The sequence below is a fragment of the Salvelinus fontinalis genome, chromosome 1, assembly GCF_029448725.1.
Source record: "Salvelinus fontinalis isolate EN_2023a chromosome 1, ASM2944872v1, whole genome shotgun sequence".
In the NCBI taxonomy this organism is placed as follows: domain Eukaryota; kingdom Metazoa; phylum Chordata; class Actinopteri; order Salmoniformes; family Salmonidae; genus Salvelinus; species Salvelinus fontinalis.
Window position 1 is genome coordinate 65,680,999 of NC_074665.1, and position 15,890 is coordinate 65,696,888.

The following is a 15,890-nucleotide window of genomic DNA, read 5'->3' on the forward strand; positions in this document are numbered from 1 at the left end:
TTCTCTGTTTATAGGAGTAACAACATGAATTTGTGCATGAGGTAGAAATAATGTGGTGCGACTCGAGTTTCGCCATCAGCTGGAAGACGATGTCTCTTTTTGGTCAGTGTCAGTGGAGGAAAGGAGAGCGGAGGGATGTTGAGAGACGGACACTCAGTCTGCTGCTCTCTCCCTTTACTGAGACTGACCATCAGATGCAGGCACCATCAGCCCAGTAAAATAAAAAGCAAATTATTTAAATGTATGCTCACTCAGCTATGCCTCACAAGTAATACACCAATGGATCTATTACCGTTGTGATCATATAGCCTACCTCAAATTTAGAAATATAATTTAAAAAAAATGTCCCGAACAACAATGCATTGGCAGGTAAATTCAGGCAAAGCCAGTATGTGGTGATAATATATTGGGCCTATAGCTTACTGCACACACCTCATTGCTACAGTACTGTTTTTAATTGGTTAATGTTGCATAGGCTTACGTTTTTTAAGTCACGTTAATAAAAAATCAGAGCGGTAGATCTTGGCATGCATTTTGACTCAGAAAGTGATCTTGACTCAGAAAAGGTTTGTGACCACTGAACTATGGTGTACTGTACTGTACTGTATGACATGCATACTCTACGACTTAACTCACTGCAGTTTCTAAGCAGTTTGCTAGCTTGTCAAGATAGCACACTTCATTCAGAATTAAAGCTAAATTAACCAACATGGAGAAAGAGACATCACTGTATACCGGAGACAGTACTTACTTGCCATTAGGCTTGTAATGACTGTAATGTTATTACCACATTGTTTATCGTGATGAGGATATAGCATTAGCTGTACTCTTTTGCTTGCCTGGCAAAGGCAAAACTCATCCTCCCTGTTGGACCGACCACACTGAATACATCTGTTTGATTCAATCAAAGGCTAATTGATGCTATTTTTATAACTGTAGAGGATGCATCGTTTTGATAGCTCATCCTCTTCCCTTGAGCTAGTTCAGAGATGCTGACTTCCTCTGCCTAAACAGAGGTCAGTCATGTTTAGACCAATTACAATCATTACCTAATGCTGTGGCAACAAATGAACAAACAACCTGTGTGTGTTTTTTGGTGAGTGTTTGTGTGTGTGTGTGTCTGTCTGTATGGACTTGTTTAACTATTCTTGTGAGGACATTGAGGACATTTTGTTAGTCCCCACGAGGTCAATTGCTATTTCAAGGGGTTTAAAGTTAAGGTTAGAATTAGTGTTAGGGTTAGAATTACATTAAGGGTTAGGGTTAGGAGCTAGGGTTAGTTTTAGCATTAGGAGCTAGGGTTAGGGTTAAGGTTAGGTTTTTGGGTTAAGGTTAGAGTAAGAATACGGGTTAGGGGTTAGGGAAAATAGGATTTTGAATGGGACTGAATTGTGTGTCCCCACAAGGTTAGTTGTACAAGACTTGTGTGTGTGTGTGTGTGTGTGTGTGTGTGTGTGTGTGTGTGTGTGTGTGTGTGTGTGTGTGTGTGTGTGTGTGTGTGTGTGTGTGTGTGTGTGTGTGTATTTGCTAGGCAAACTTGTCTGTCAGTTTGTGTGTGTGCACATCCTTGTGTGAATGTTTGTGTCAGTAGGAAGCATGCAATGTTTCTCAGGTGGCTTTGTTGTCTCTGTGCTTCAGGTGAAACTGGAGGAGGCCTTGACTCTGGCCACAGAGTTCCATAACTCTCTCCAGGACTTCATCAACTGGCTGACCCAAGCTGAACAGACTCTCACTATGTCCTCTCCTGCCTCCCTCATCCTGGAAAACATCATGTTCCAGATAGATGAGCACAAGGTATGTGTCGGTGTGAAGACAATTAACATAACACATCGATTTACATGTTGATAGGTTTTGATGATTTGTCATTTCAGTGTTCAGTATTATCTAATAATTAACCTAAACTGCCTCCTATCCTGATTTAATTTGTATTAATGATATCAATAGCACAAACAATTGTTGGGCTTAGGTTCCATAGCCGAGACAGCTTGCAGTGCAAGCAGGCCAACCACGGCTCAACAAAGCCATTTGACTCTCATCCAGAACACTGCTTATTAGTCAAGTGAACATTCTACTTACAAAAATTGTATAAAAAAAAGATCAACTCCGCTGTGTAACACTATTGTAACATTTGTCATGATCCTCTGATGTGTGTGTATTGGCAGGTGTTTGTGACGGAGGTGAACTCCCACAGGGAGCAGATCGTTGAGCTGGATAAGACAGGGACCCACCTGAAGTACTTCAGCCAGAAGCAGGATGTGGTGCTGATCAAGAACCTGCTGATCAGTGTGCAGGGCCGCTGGGAGAAGGTGGTACAGAGGTCTGTGGAAAGGGGCCGTCTGCTGGATGATGCCAGGAAGAGGGCCAAACAGGTACAGCACCTTGGGCACACTTGATGTACTACACAGTTGGTACAGTATTACACAGTAGTACACAGTGCCTAAACTGAAATGCTAGGAGTCAGCAGTCTAGTCACACTGAAGTGGGATATGAAATTGATGTAAGTCGAAAAATATAAGTGAGAGAGAGAGAGAAAGTCATAGTGGAAGGAGAGATGGAGAGAAAGGGAGAGAGGGGGTGAGCGAGAGGGTGACAGAGGAAGTTAGACAGGTGGACTGTAGTAGACGTCATCATCTTTCCACATAACTGGGCAATAGGCATTTTTTGAGAAACAGAGAAGTGAGGTCACTAACGAGGTGTGAGGTCAAATACCGTGCAGTACCTTAATGCTTTGCAGACAAAAGTCGAGTAGACGATGTGTCACAACTACATTATGGTGCTTATTATCGCAGGAAAGCTGTATCAGTATTACAGGGAGTCTGGTGATACAAACTGGCCTCAGAGCTCTTTCATTAGTACGAACCCATCACTTTTCTTGGCGCTGAAAGTAGACTCATCCAAACATAGAACAATAAATCAAAGGAAGTCATATATCACAGTGCGGTTTACGCAAGCCTCATTTGCTACATCTCTCCCCTCAGTTCCACGAAACCTGGAACAAGCTGACGGAATGGTTGGACGAGTCGGAGAAGGCCTTGGACTCGGAGCTGGAAATCGCCAACGACCCTGACAAGATCAAGATGCAGCTGGTCCAGCACAAGGTGACTGAACTAACTAAACCTCATTGAATCCTTTTCCTTGGGGGGGGGGGCGAGTTGGCGAGCAGTGGAGCAGTGGTCTAGGGCACTGCATCGCAGTGCTAACTGCGCCACCAAAGTCTCTGGGTTCGCGCCCAGGCTCTGTCGCAGCCGGCCGCGACCGGGAGGTCCGTGGGGCGACGCACAATTGGCATAGCGTCGTCCGGGGTGCCCGACAGAAATTAATGGTAAATAATGTATTGTGTCATTTTGGAGCCACTTTTATTGTAAGTAAGAATATAATATGTTTATAAACACTTCTACATTCATGTGGATGCTACCATGATTATGGATAATCCTGAATGAATCGTGAATAATGATGAGTGAGAAAGTTACAGATGCACAATATCATACCCCTCCAAAAATGCTAACCTCCCATGTTATTGTAATGGTGAGAGGTTAGCATGTCTTGGAAGTATGATATTTGTGTGTCTGTAACTTTCTCACTCATCGTTATTCACAATTCATTCAGGATTATCTGTAATGATGGTAGCATCCACATTAAAATGTTGTACACAAAGGGCTGTCATTTCTAAATGGTTCGCCCTATATAGATGAAAATACCCTAAAGCTGACAGTCTGCACTTTAACCTCATAGTCATTGTATCATATAAAATCCAAAGTGCTTAAGTACAGAGCCAAAACAACAAAAAATATGTCACTCTCCCAAAACTTTGGAGCTCACTGTTAATGGTGGTACAGTATACAGTCTGTGGTTAATCAATAAATGCAAACCGATATTTTGATTAGCTAACGTTAGCGTGCTTGTCCAAATTCCAGTAGCTAGCCTCTCAAGCTAGCTAGCTAACACCAGTTATCTGAAAGCTAGATAGCTATATTTGTTTATGGAAGGTTTGTTACACAAATAACTTCAGCCATTAGCTAGATAGCTAGAGCCAGACAACAACAGCTGACCTTGACACAGAAGCTAGCTAACGATAACAAGCTCACGTCCAAATGCCAGTCCCACATTTTTCCACAAAACATAGTTAGCACTGCTCTAGGGGTGGGGAAGAGAGCTAATGCCCCCCAAAACCCGGATTATATAAATGTACACTATAGGATGCATAAATCTGCAATGCTTTAGGCTAGAAACAAGCTGCAAAAGGCACAAGAAAGACGTGGCTCTAGTGTACATGCCATTTTAATCCAAATTTGCGCTGACTGATCAACAGTGTCAAGTTACTTTTCAGTGTTCCCACAAATCTGAACCCAGTAAGCAAAATTACGTTTAAAAGACGTATTTTTCAGACATTGAAAATACGTATATTCCCGGATGTTGAAATCAGGTTGCTTTTTGGTTTTAAATGAATTTTGAAAAAACTTTCTCTACTTTTTTTTTGCTGTACTGAAATTTACTGCACTCTACTGTGTTCTGCTGCAGTGGTTCTCAAACCTCTCCTCGGGGACCCACAGACGTTTCACATTCTGCTGAAGCTCTGAACTAGCTATTCAAGAGCTTGAGGATTAGTTGGAATGACAGTGTAGCCTAGTGGTTAGAGCGTTGAACTAGTAACAATGGACTTGGTCTTTTACCAAATAGGGCTATCTTCTGTATACCACCCCAACTTGTCACAACACAACTGATTGGCTCAAACGCATTAAGGAAAGAAATTCCACAAATTAACTTTTAAGAAGGCACACCTGTTAATTGAAATGCATTCCAGTTGACTACCTCATAAAGCTGGTTGAGAGAATGCCAAGAGTGTGCAAAGCTGTCATCAAGGTAAAGGGTGGCTATTTGAAGAATCTTAAATATAAAATATTTGTTTAACACTTTTTGGTTACTACATGATTCCATATGTGTTATTTCATAGTTTTGATGTGTTCACTATTATTCTACAATGTAAACATAAAGAAAAACCCTTGAATGAGTAGGTGTTGTAACGAGTGCGCTGAGAGTCAGGAAGCAATTTCAGGGAGTGAGTGTTTTAATAAATGAAAGAAACAATGAACATGTAACACAAACAACTCAACGACATGAAAACAGAGGCAATAAACCAAGGCAAGTGACAGGGAAGATAATCAAGGAGGTGATGGAGTCCAGGTGAGTGTCATGACAGGTGTGCGGGATAATCAGCAGCCTGATGACCTAGAGGGCGGAGAGGGATTATACGTGACAGATGTTCTAAAACTTTTGACCTGTAGTATATATATATATATATATATATATATATATATATATATATATATATATATATATATATATATATATATATATATATATATATATATATGTATATATATATGTATATGCACACATACATACACTAGGCTCTAGGTATGTTTAGATATAGGCCTTATTGTATACATTGTTAGGCTGTAGGTATTTTTAGATATAGGCCTATTGTATGTGTGCATTATTATAGCGTCACCATCTTTTTTGCTTAAATTAATACAAATAGACAACTTTAAGCTCCATATTCATTTGAGAGAGGTAATGAACTGCCCATTGATCAGCACAGCAATTGATAAAACAGGACCATGTTTGCAAAACAAGTGTTTTTGAGCTGATGTTAATGTTACACAGGTAAACGAATGGTTCCAGAAATCAGGAATGGAGACAGGCTCGGTAGACCTTTATATATGAGTGACTGTGTCCAACACCACAACCTGTTGTTATGTTGGGCACCTACTGACCAAAAAAAGATTATGATTTATTTTTTCTAAATGACATGTATTGCTAAAATTCTTTACTACAGAATTACTACAAGTAATAATTACTACAAGACAAAATAGCTTGCCCAATCAAACATGATTGTCTTGTAAGTTTAAAAGCAAAGCTTGCTTTCATATAATAAAACAAAAAGCTTGAAAAGGTCGTGGAATGGGATTAGTGTGGTGTATGAAGAATCCAAAAGTTGAACTTGTATGCGGTACAAATCACATTATTGTGGGAACGCTTCCTCTTAGAGTATGAATTAGGCTGTTTGAGAAGGTTTGAATCTCAAGCAACTTGCATACACATTGTTTGAACTACGATAGACCAGCACAGTTAATGAAGTAGGTCAAAGCTGTGTGCTGGAAAGCCTTGGTACTGTAGAGCATTGGTGGAGTAAGCATTGTGCTGCTCATGTGAAGTTCCTTTATTTTTCGTCTTCAGACCAATGCCTACTTCTCACTTAAAACATATTTTTTTGTTTTTAATTATAGTATACAGTATTCATTAGTGCTTTAGGTGTCAGAGGCTATTCAGTTGTTGTCCTTGAGCTGTTGTGTGTGAGGCGCTTTTGCTAATCCTTTCATAATCCCTGGATGTACAGAATGTATTAGGGACGGCCCTGATTTTGGATACTTTTAATCCATATGGATGAAAGATGCTTGAATTGTGACCCCTTGTTTTGGTTTCAGCCACTACATAGTGTCCTTTATGAGCAAATAGTTCACACACGCCACTCACAAATTTCAATCCATGACAGAATGTAGACTGTAGCTTAGGGGGACAATCCTCTGTGAAGGAATCTACCTGTTAAATCATATGTAGTGCCTCAGAAATAACTCAGCTGTGGTTTCTCAATTGTGCTGCTGACGATCTGTCAATTTGTAACAAAACAGAAAGTGAGACCATGGTCAAATTGCTTATGCTACTGTTAAATTTCAGACAATTCACTGTTGGCTGTGCAGCTGTCTAGTCTAATATCTACTAGTTTCTCTTTGCCAGACACACCGTGTAAACGTTGATCAGGCTGGAGATGAGGCTAAAAACCAGCCACAGGCTGACTTGGATAGGATAAACTAGCCTATATAATGACCATGTCTCTCCACCATTGGTTCACGCAGGAGTTCCAGAAGGCGCTGGGGAGCAAGCACTCGTTGTATGACACAACCAGTCGTACGGGACGTGCCCTGAAGGACAAGACGTCACTGCAGGACGACAACCAGAAGCTGGATGACATGCTGAGTGAACTGAGGGACAAGTGGGACACTGTCTGTGGCAAGTCAGTTGAGAGGTAAGAGGACATGACCTGCACATTGCTGTGTATCGGACACATAATATGCATATTATTATATATTTTACTGTCATCTAATCTTGATGATGATGGATACTGAAACTGTGGGCTTTGTGAAGACTTTTGATATACTGTGATTCAACTATAATTCCTTTCAAATGCATATTGCCGCAGTCGAGTTTTGCTGTCAAATCGTAATGATATTGCATATAGAATAGAAAACAATGATAGTTTCTGCTGTCAGGGGTCATTACGTATTTTCACAAATAATGATCTGTGTTTCCTCTCAGGCAAAACAAGCTTGAGGAGGCACTGCTGTTCTCTGGTCAGTTTACTGATGCCCTTCAGGCCCTGATTGACTGGCTGTATAGAGTGGAGCCTCAGCTGGCCGAGGACCAGCCAGTACATGGAGATATAGACCTGGTCCTTAATCTCATTGACAGTCACAAGGTAAAAAAAATAAACATTCGTAGAATAGATCTTTATTGTGCAGCCACAGGAGTTGTAGCCTTGGAGCAGCTTGTGGGTTAAGTGCCTTGTTCAAGGGAACAATGGCAGTAGGTGCCTACTGGGCCTAAGCAAATGGATCTGACTTGATTCTAAAGCTCAAACATATCCTACCTATTTGTGTACCATGTAATAGGAGTCAAAATTCAGAAGCTACACTGTGTGTGGATTTGCTGTTCTCATTGTTCAGCGTATTTTATTCTCCTTCCTGTGGCTCACAGGCTAAATATATGAAATAGGATTATGGCCCCGAGAGCGGTAATTTTTTCCCCCCCATAAATGTTTGTCGGAAATGGAACTTGTGTTATGTGACAAAACGCTGGTTTGAATTGGCAGAGACAAGAGATTGCTGAGGCACAGAGAAATATAGGGTGAATGGCCTGGCAGGATATCTGAGTCACTGCGCTGAAGTAGATCAACAGTCAGAGCTTGGTTTAGTCACCCTCCATATATGGCCTTCAACTTCATCCAGATGACTTCATGGGGGTGCAGAAGCAAGGTTGGGGAGTGACATGTACAGTGCCTTGCAAAAGTATTCATCCCCCTTGGTATTTTTCCTTTTTTGTTGCATTACAACCTGTAATTTAAATTTATATTTATTTGGATTTTGTGTAATGGACATACACAAAATAGTCCAAATTGGTGAAGTGAAAGGAAAAAAATAACTTCTGTCAAAGAATTATAAAAAATAAAAAAGAATAAAAATGGAAAAGGGGTGCGTGCGTATGTATTCACCCCCTTTGCTATGAAGTCCCTAAATAAGATCTGGTGCAACCAATTACCTTCAGAAGTCACATAATTAGTTAAATGAAGTCCACCTGTGTGCAATCTTAAGTGTCACATGATCTGTCACATGTTCTCAGTATACTGTATATACACCTGTTCTGAAAGGCCCCAGAATCTGCAACACCACTAAGCAAGGGACACCACCAAGCAAGCGGCTCCATGAAGACCAAGGTGCTCTCCAAACAGGTCAGGGACAAAGTTGTGGAGAAGTACAGATCAGGGTTGTGTTATAAAAAAATATCAGAAACTTTGAACATCCCATGGAGCACCATTAAATCCATTATTAAAAAATGGAAAGAATATGGCACCACAACAAACCTGCCAAGAGAGCGCCGCCCACCAAAACTCACGGACCAGGCAAGGAGGGCATTAATCAGAGAGGCAACAAAGAGACCAAAGATAACCCTGAAGGAGCTGCAAAGCTCCACAGCGGAGATTGGAGTATCTGTCCATAGGACCACTTTAAGCTGTATACTCCACATAGCTTGGCTTTACGGAAGAATGGCCAGAAAAAAAGCCATTGCTTAAAGAAAAAAATAAGCAAACATGTTTGGTGTTCGTTAAAAGGCATGTGGGAGACTCCCCAAACATATGGAAGAAGGTACTCTGGTCAGATGAGACTAAAAATGGATCTTTTTGGCCATCAAGGAAAACACTATGTCTGGTACAAAACCCAACACCCCGAGAGCACCATCCCCACAGTGAAGCATGGTGGTGGCAGCATCATGCTGTGGGGATGTTTTTCATCGGCAGGAACTGGGAAACTGGTCAGAATTGAAGGAATGATGGATGGCGCTAAATACAGGGAAATTCTTGAGGGAAACCTGTTTCACTCTTCCAGAGATTTGAGACTGGGACAGAGGTTAACCTTCCAGCAGGACAATGACCCTAAGCATACTGCTAAAGCAACACTTGAGTGGTTTAAAGGGAAACATTTAAATGTCTTGGAATGGCATAGTCAAAGCCCAGACCTCAATCCAATTGAGAATCTGTGTTATGACTTAAAGATTGCTGTACACCAGCAGAACCCATCCAATTTGAAGGAGCTGGAGCAGTTTTGCATTGAAGAATGGGCAAACATCCCAGTGGCTAGACGTGCCAAGCTTATAGAAACTTATCCCAAGAGACTTGCAGCTGTAATTGCTGCAAAAGGTGGCTCTACAAAGTATTCACTTTGGGAGGTGAATAGTTACGTACGCTCAAGTTTTCCGTTTTTTGGTCTTATTTCTTGTTTGTTTCACAATAAAAAATATTTGCATCTTCAAAGTGGTAGGCATGTTGTGTAAATCAAATGATACAACCCCTCAAACATCTATTTTAATTCCAGGTTGTAAGGCAACAATATAGGAAAAATGCCAAGGCGGTAAATACTTTCGCACGCCACTGTAATCGGTTACATGTAATCAGATTACAGATACTTAAAAAAAAAACTAGATGATTACTTCTTGGATATTTGCAAAACAGTAAATGATGACACTTTTTTGTTTTCTCCATCACATTCAAATCAGCATTGAAAAAAGGCACAAGTTTAAGTTTGTTCCACCAGAGCGAGTCTGACCACAAATCAGAGACCACTATGATGACACACCAAATACGTTTGATGGATCCTTTTTGTCTTCTAATGCTTCTTAAGGGGAAAGTCATCCAAATGTAACTGAAAGTAAACCAATTACATTACTGAGTTTGGGTAATCCAAAAGTTACGTTACTGATTACAATTTTGGACAGGTAACAAGTAACTGTAACTGATTACATTTCGAAAATAACCTTCCCAACACTGTTTAAATTGGAAGTGCTTTTAGCACAATCTTAGTGTGTTAGCTGGATAGGTTTCAGCCCTGTTGAACTGTATTCATCTTTTTTTTCACAATCAGTGTTGATTTAGGTTCTTTTATTTAGGATGACAGCTTAGCCCTGAGGGAAATGGTGCAAGATGACTGTTTGTATAACCTGGTCTAATTTATATTGGCACACGGGTTATTCTAGCAATACTTTCTTGTGATGTGGCAAAAAGCTGTATATTCAGCAATGGATAGATGGAGTTTGTGGTTATTGGGAAACATGATCAGTATGTGTGTCTCTGTGTTTGTTTACATGTTTCTCTGTGTCTGTGTGTTTGTTTACATGTATCTCTGCATCTGTGTGTTTGTTTACATGTATCTCTGTGCCTGTGTGTTTGTTTACATGTGTCTGTGTGTATGTTTACATGTATCTCTGCGTCTGTGTGTTTGTTTACATGTATCTCTGCGTCTGTGTGTCGTGTCTCATTAGTTCTCTCTCTGACGTATCTTCCAGGTGTTCCAGAAGGAGCTGGGGAAGAGGACAGGGAGCGTTGTGGCCCTGAAGCGTTCGGCTAAGGACCTGATTGAGAGCAGCCATGAAGACTCATCCTGGGTCAAAGCTCAGATGCAGGAGCTGAGCGCTCGCTGGGAGACTGTGTGCGCCCGCTCAGTATCTAAACAGACCCGGCTGGAACAGGCATTGTGTCAGGTAGGACTCTCACTATGCCAAACCTCTCTATATCACCTATTCAAATTACATTTGTGGCGTTGCAGGTCATTTTTTCATTCAGTTTGACAGATGATCAGATCTAACAAAGCTTTGGGGGGTGGTGGATGGGTTAATATAAAAAAAGAGATCTGTTAAACGTCTTAGGAACATCATTCAAATGATCATAGCAATCTACTGAGTAGTGCAGTGTGTCTGCTAAAAAAACAATCCTGGAATGCAACCATTAGGACCTGGCTTAGTGCTTCGAGGAATGCTTTTTGGAGACCTGTGTGTTGGTGAACCTCTCTGTCCCCTGTCCTCTGGCTGCAGGCTGAGGAGTTCCACTCTACGGTCCATATCCTGCTGGAGTGGCTGGCCGAGGCTGAGCAGAGCCTTCGTTTCCATGGCACCCTGCCCGACGACGAGGATGCCCTCAGGGCTCTTATCGAGCAGCACAAGGCAAGTGACATTTAACCTGGAACATCGTCATCCTATAGAACAACACAGTGTTTCCCTACAGATTATCTTCCAAGTGGGGCACAAAGGTCCCTAAAGCAAAATCCAACAATATCCATAATATAGAATAAAGCTTTTAGATAAAAGCTGACCAAATGTGAAATGCAATATCGGGCCATAGATTAAGAGTTTTCCTGGGCTATTGAAGCCTTGTATACGCTTTAGGGATCAGGCTTGCATGGAACTATTTTCATTCTGAGCAAAATAGTACCTAGCTCAAACATATGGCATTTAAGGCAGTTATTTGCAGAGAATGTGGGTATGTTTCTCCACTCGACTATCTTTATTTTCTGCTGAGGTACTCTCATAATGTAGTGTCGACATTTAAAACACACTTCACTTTGACAGTCTTTACACGTCCATCGCCTTGCCAGTAAAAGTAGAAATGCCATACATGGATTTTACATGGTGGTTTGATATTCCATTCCAACTGCTTCACAATATTGACTTTTCCTCAAGCATGATCTCACTGGATCTAAAATAGTTTCCCCTGACTTCACATATCATTACTTTCTTCATCTCCACTTGATCAGGTATTGAAAGAGGAACAGAGAAACAGAGATACTGGCTGCTAGGTTTCTTTTTTATTTATATTTTGACGCAAACATTGTCGATTGCTAATGGAAACCAACCGTTCTCTTTCAGGAGTTCATGAAGAAGCAGGAGGAGAAGAGAGTAGGCCTGAACAAAGCCACCAGTATGGGGGAGGCTATCTTGACCATCTGCCATCCAGATTCTATCACCACCATCAAACACTGGAACACCATCATTAAAGCCCGGTTCGAGGAGGTCAGTGAACACTTACATGCTTGTTTGCTGTGCGTCATACTGGAGGGTGAGAGATCATATGCCTATTTCATGGCAAAGCAGTCTGCCATCTCCTTAAATATCACTTGCATAACCTCAATGCTTGCCAGGATGTTTCTTATCGTTTCTCAGTCATACCGATACAGTACTTTCTCACTTGGCTGTACCTAATCTTAGTTTAAGTGGAAAGCCATGAATGTAAATCTTGTTGTTGGGGGTTCAAATGACTCACTGGGTTGTTCCAATGTCTCAGTGGGTTTGAGCATGGTGCTACTAACACCAGAGTTGTGGGTTTGAATTCGCATGGACCACATGTTACTGAATATATATCACTTTCAATTGTGGTTTGCTTTAGATAAAAGCGTCTGCTAAATTACCAGCTGCATTAAATTGATTATTCATGTTTCTCCATATTAGGTCCAGACGTGGGCACGGCAGCACCAGCAGCGCCTGGCCATGGCCCTCAGTGATCTGCTTGCCACTCAGGAGCTGCTGGAGGGTTTGCTGGGCTGGCTGCAGTGGGCTGAGGCAACACTCAACGAGAAGGACAAGGAGGTCCTGCCTCAGGAGATAGACGAGGTCAAAGCTCTTATTGCTGAACACCAGGTACAGTGTGACCAGGAGCGTGTGTTATCCTCCTTTACTATATGATGTAAAGGAAGCAAATTGTAGAAGGTGGAGTTCGGTGTATTACTTGGTGCTTGGTTGATCAAACATTTCCCATTGCAATACTGTTCAATGCCAGTCTAGTAGTACTAGAGTTGTTATTAGAAGAGTAGCTCCCTCTTTCTAGTAACATGAGTTACTGTATGTGTACTGTGCATGCATGTACATTGCCTTTGAAGTGAATACAGTATACAGTACAAACTGAAAACATGTTGTTTTTGTGTGGCCCTGCAGACATTTATGGAGGAAATGACCAGGAAACAACCAGATGTTGACACGATCACCAAGACACACAAAAGAAAGTCTGCGGGTGGTAGCGAGCCTGCCATCCAGTCCCAAATCCCTGTCCTGGAGAAAGGAAGAGGTGGAAGTATGTACCCTACCAGGGACCCCCTAAACACCCTGACCTCAGCCATCTGGCCCTGCTCTGATGCACTGCCTGCACCATGACACAACATCCTCATAGCTTACCTCACTCTCTCTGTCCCCGAAATGATATCATTCCTATGTTTTGTCTGGTATGGAACAAAAGTTATACAATGGAAAAGCGGTATCACTAAACGGGAGGTTGTTTTTCACTTACAGGAAAGCGTTCTCCCACACAAGCCATGTACCCATCAGCGTCACAGCCTCCCATAGAGACCAAGAACCCCAGGGTCAACCTGTTGGTCAGCAAGTGGCAGCAGGTGTGGCTACTGGCCCTGGACAGGAGGAGGAAACTCAATGATGCCATGGACAGACTTGAGGAGGTACATCTGATCATTTAACCCTATGTTAGCTAAATGTTCATTACTTTATGTTCTTTATGGAGACATTCAGAAATTATCACTATGTGCAATACAATGTATGTCATAGCGTACAATGTATTGTGGTTTATTTTTTTTCAGCTGAAGGAATTTGCCAACTTTGACTTTGATGTGTGGCGGAAGCGCTACATGCGATGGATGAACCATAAGAAGTCACGTGTCATGGACTTCTTCAGACGCATTGACAAGGACCAGGATGGAAAGGTCACCAGACAGGAGTTCATTGAAGGCATCCTCTCCTCCAGTAAGTCTTGTGAGAGGATCCAATCAGGCTTGCAGGTGGTTTGAGTAAAAAAATGATATATATATATATTCAATTAGAAAATACAATTGTGGGGGGTTGAGGGGAATGAAGTCAATATACTTGAAAATGACTAAAACCAAATTGAAACTTTGTAGAAATAATAATGGACCTACATTCATACAGCTTATTGACTGACCAGCTCTCTAATAATCACCGAAATGAATGATAGACAGTCAGGGAGCGTTGAAAAACTGGATATAGGAAAATGTTTTGCTAATTTTGACAGCGAGGAAATATAACCAATTTGGCCCCCAGCAAAATGACATTTTGCATTTTATCCAGAGCGACTTGCAGAAGCAATTAGGTTTAAGTGCCTTGCTCAAGAGCACATCAAAGGATTTTTCACCTAGTCAGCTCGGGGATTCAAACCAACAACCTTTCAATTACTGGCCCAAAGCTCTTAAATGCTAGGCTACCTGACACCTTGACCTGTACCCTTACACCCCTGACCTATACCCTCACATTACAGAGCCAAGCCAAGCTGAGCTGCTCTTGGCTGGCATGGTTACACATTCACCATAGATGTAACTATGCTGGAAAGAACAATGCGATAATCTAATATCTGAGCCAGCACAGTACGATTCAGTTCAGTATGCTAGTGTGACCATGCGTTGAGTGTCAAGTTTCCCATAAATGAGAGAATTCTTACCTTGTTTTTTTATTTTATATTCCAGAATTCCCTACCAGTCGGCTGGAGATGAGTGCGGTGGCAGACATATTTGACCGGGATGGTGACGGCTACATCGACTACTATGAGTTTGTGGCTGCCCTTCATCCCAACAAAGAGGCATACAAACCCCTCACAGATGCAGACAAAATTGAAGATGAGGTACTACTGTATATGTGTTGACATATAACTCAGAACGTAAATCAGGGTTCCCCCAACGAGCGGCCTGCAGTTGGTTTTATTTGGCCCCCCAAGTTTTCTGAGCAAAAACATTGTTTCATTTTTGGACATAAAAGACTAAAAACACCAGTTCCAAAGTATTCCCATGCGTAATAGAGAGACACGTGATTGTATACAAATGCAAGCACAGGTTTGAAATGATTATGTTTTAGTCAAATATTATAACTCAGCACAAAAAGAAACGTCTCTTTTTCAGGACCCTGTCTTTCAAAGATAATTTGTAAAAATCCAAATAACTTCACAGATCTTCATTGTCAAGGGTTTAAACACAGTTTCCCATGCTTGTTCAATGAACCATAAACAATTAATGAACATGCCCCTGTGGAACGGTCGTTAAGACACTAACAGCTTACAGACGGTAGGCAATTAAGGTCACAGTTATGAAAACTTAGGACACTAAAGAGGCCGTTCTACTGACTCTGAAAAACACCAAAAGAAAGATGCCTAGGGTCCCTGCTCATCTGCGTGAACGTGCCTTAGGCATGCTGCACGGAGGCATGAGGGCTGCTGATGTGGCCAGGGCAATGAATTGAAATGTACGTACTGTGAGACGCCTAAGACAGCGCTACAGGGAGACAGGATGGACAGCTGATCGTCTTCGCAGTGGCAGACCACGTGTAACAACACCTGCACAGGATCGGTACATCCGAACATCACACCTGCAGGACAGGTACAGGATGGCAACAACAACTGCTCGAGTTACACCAGGAACGCACAATCGCTCCATCAGTACTCAGACGGTCCGCAATAGGCTGAGAGAGGCTGGACTGAGGGCTTGTAGGCCTGTTGTAAGGTAGGTTCTCACCAGACATCACCTGCAACAACGTCGCCTATGGGCACAAACCCACCGTCGCTGGACCAGACAGGACTGGCAAAAAGTGCTCTTCACTGACAAGTCAGCGTTTTGTCTCACCAGGCATGATGGTCGGATTTGCGCTTATCGTCGAAGGACTGAGCGTTACATCAAGGCCTGTACTCTGGAGCTGGATCGAGGTGGATGGTCCGTCATGGTCTGGGG

The 15,890-nt window shown here is 41.9% G+C and overlaps 1 protein-coding gene across 18 annotated transcripts in view; it reads left to right on the forward strand.

Annotated features, from left to right (window-relative positions):
• The window catches only part of LOC129859890 (dystonin-like), a 189,332-nt gene that overhangs the window by 162,085 nt on the left and 11,357 nt on the right, over positions 1-15,890 (forward strand). For all 18 annotated transcript variants that reach the window (XM_055930113.1, XM_055930129.1, XM_055930172.1 and 15 more), the window contains 13 exons: positions 1,639-1,794; positions 2,163-2,369; positions 2,979-3,098; positions 6,915-7,084; positions 7,375-7,534; positions 10,672-10,866; positions 11,197-11,325; positions 12,028-12,171; positions 12,607-12,795; positions 13,090-13,225; positions 13,441-13,604; positions 13,743-13,905; positions 14,640-14,794. In XM_055930113.1, the coding sequence (XP_055786088.1) occupies positions 1,639-1,794; positions 2,163-2,369; positions 2,979-3,098; positions 6,915-7,084; positions 7,375-7,534; positions 10,672-10,866; positions 11,197-11,325; positions 12,028-12,171; positions 12,607-12,795; positions 13,090-13,225; positions 13,441-13,604; positions 13,743-13,905; positions 14,640-14,794 (2,088 nt within the window). The remainder of the gene's footprint in view (positions 1-1,638; positions 1,795-2,162; positions 2,370-2,978; positions 3,099-6,914; positions 7,085-7,374; positions 7,535-10,671; positions 10,867-11,196; positions 11,326-12,027; positions 12,172-12,606; positions 12,796-13,089; positions 13,226-13,440; positions 13,605-13,742; positions 13,906-14,639; positions 14,795-15,890) is intronic.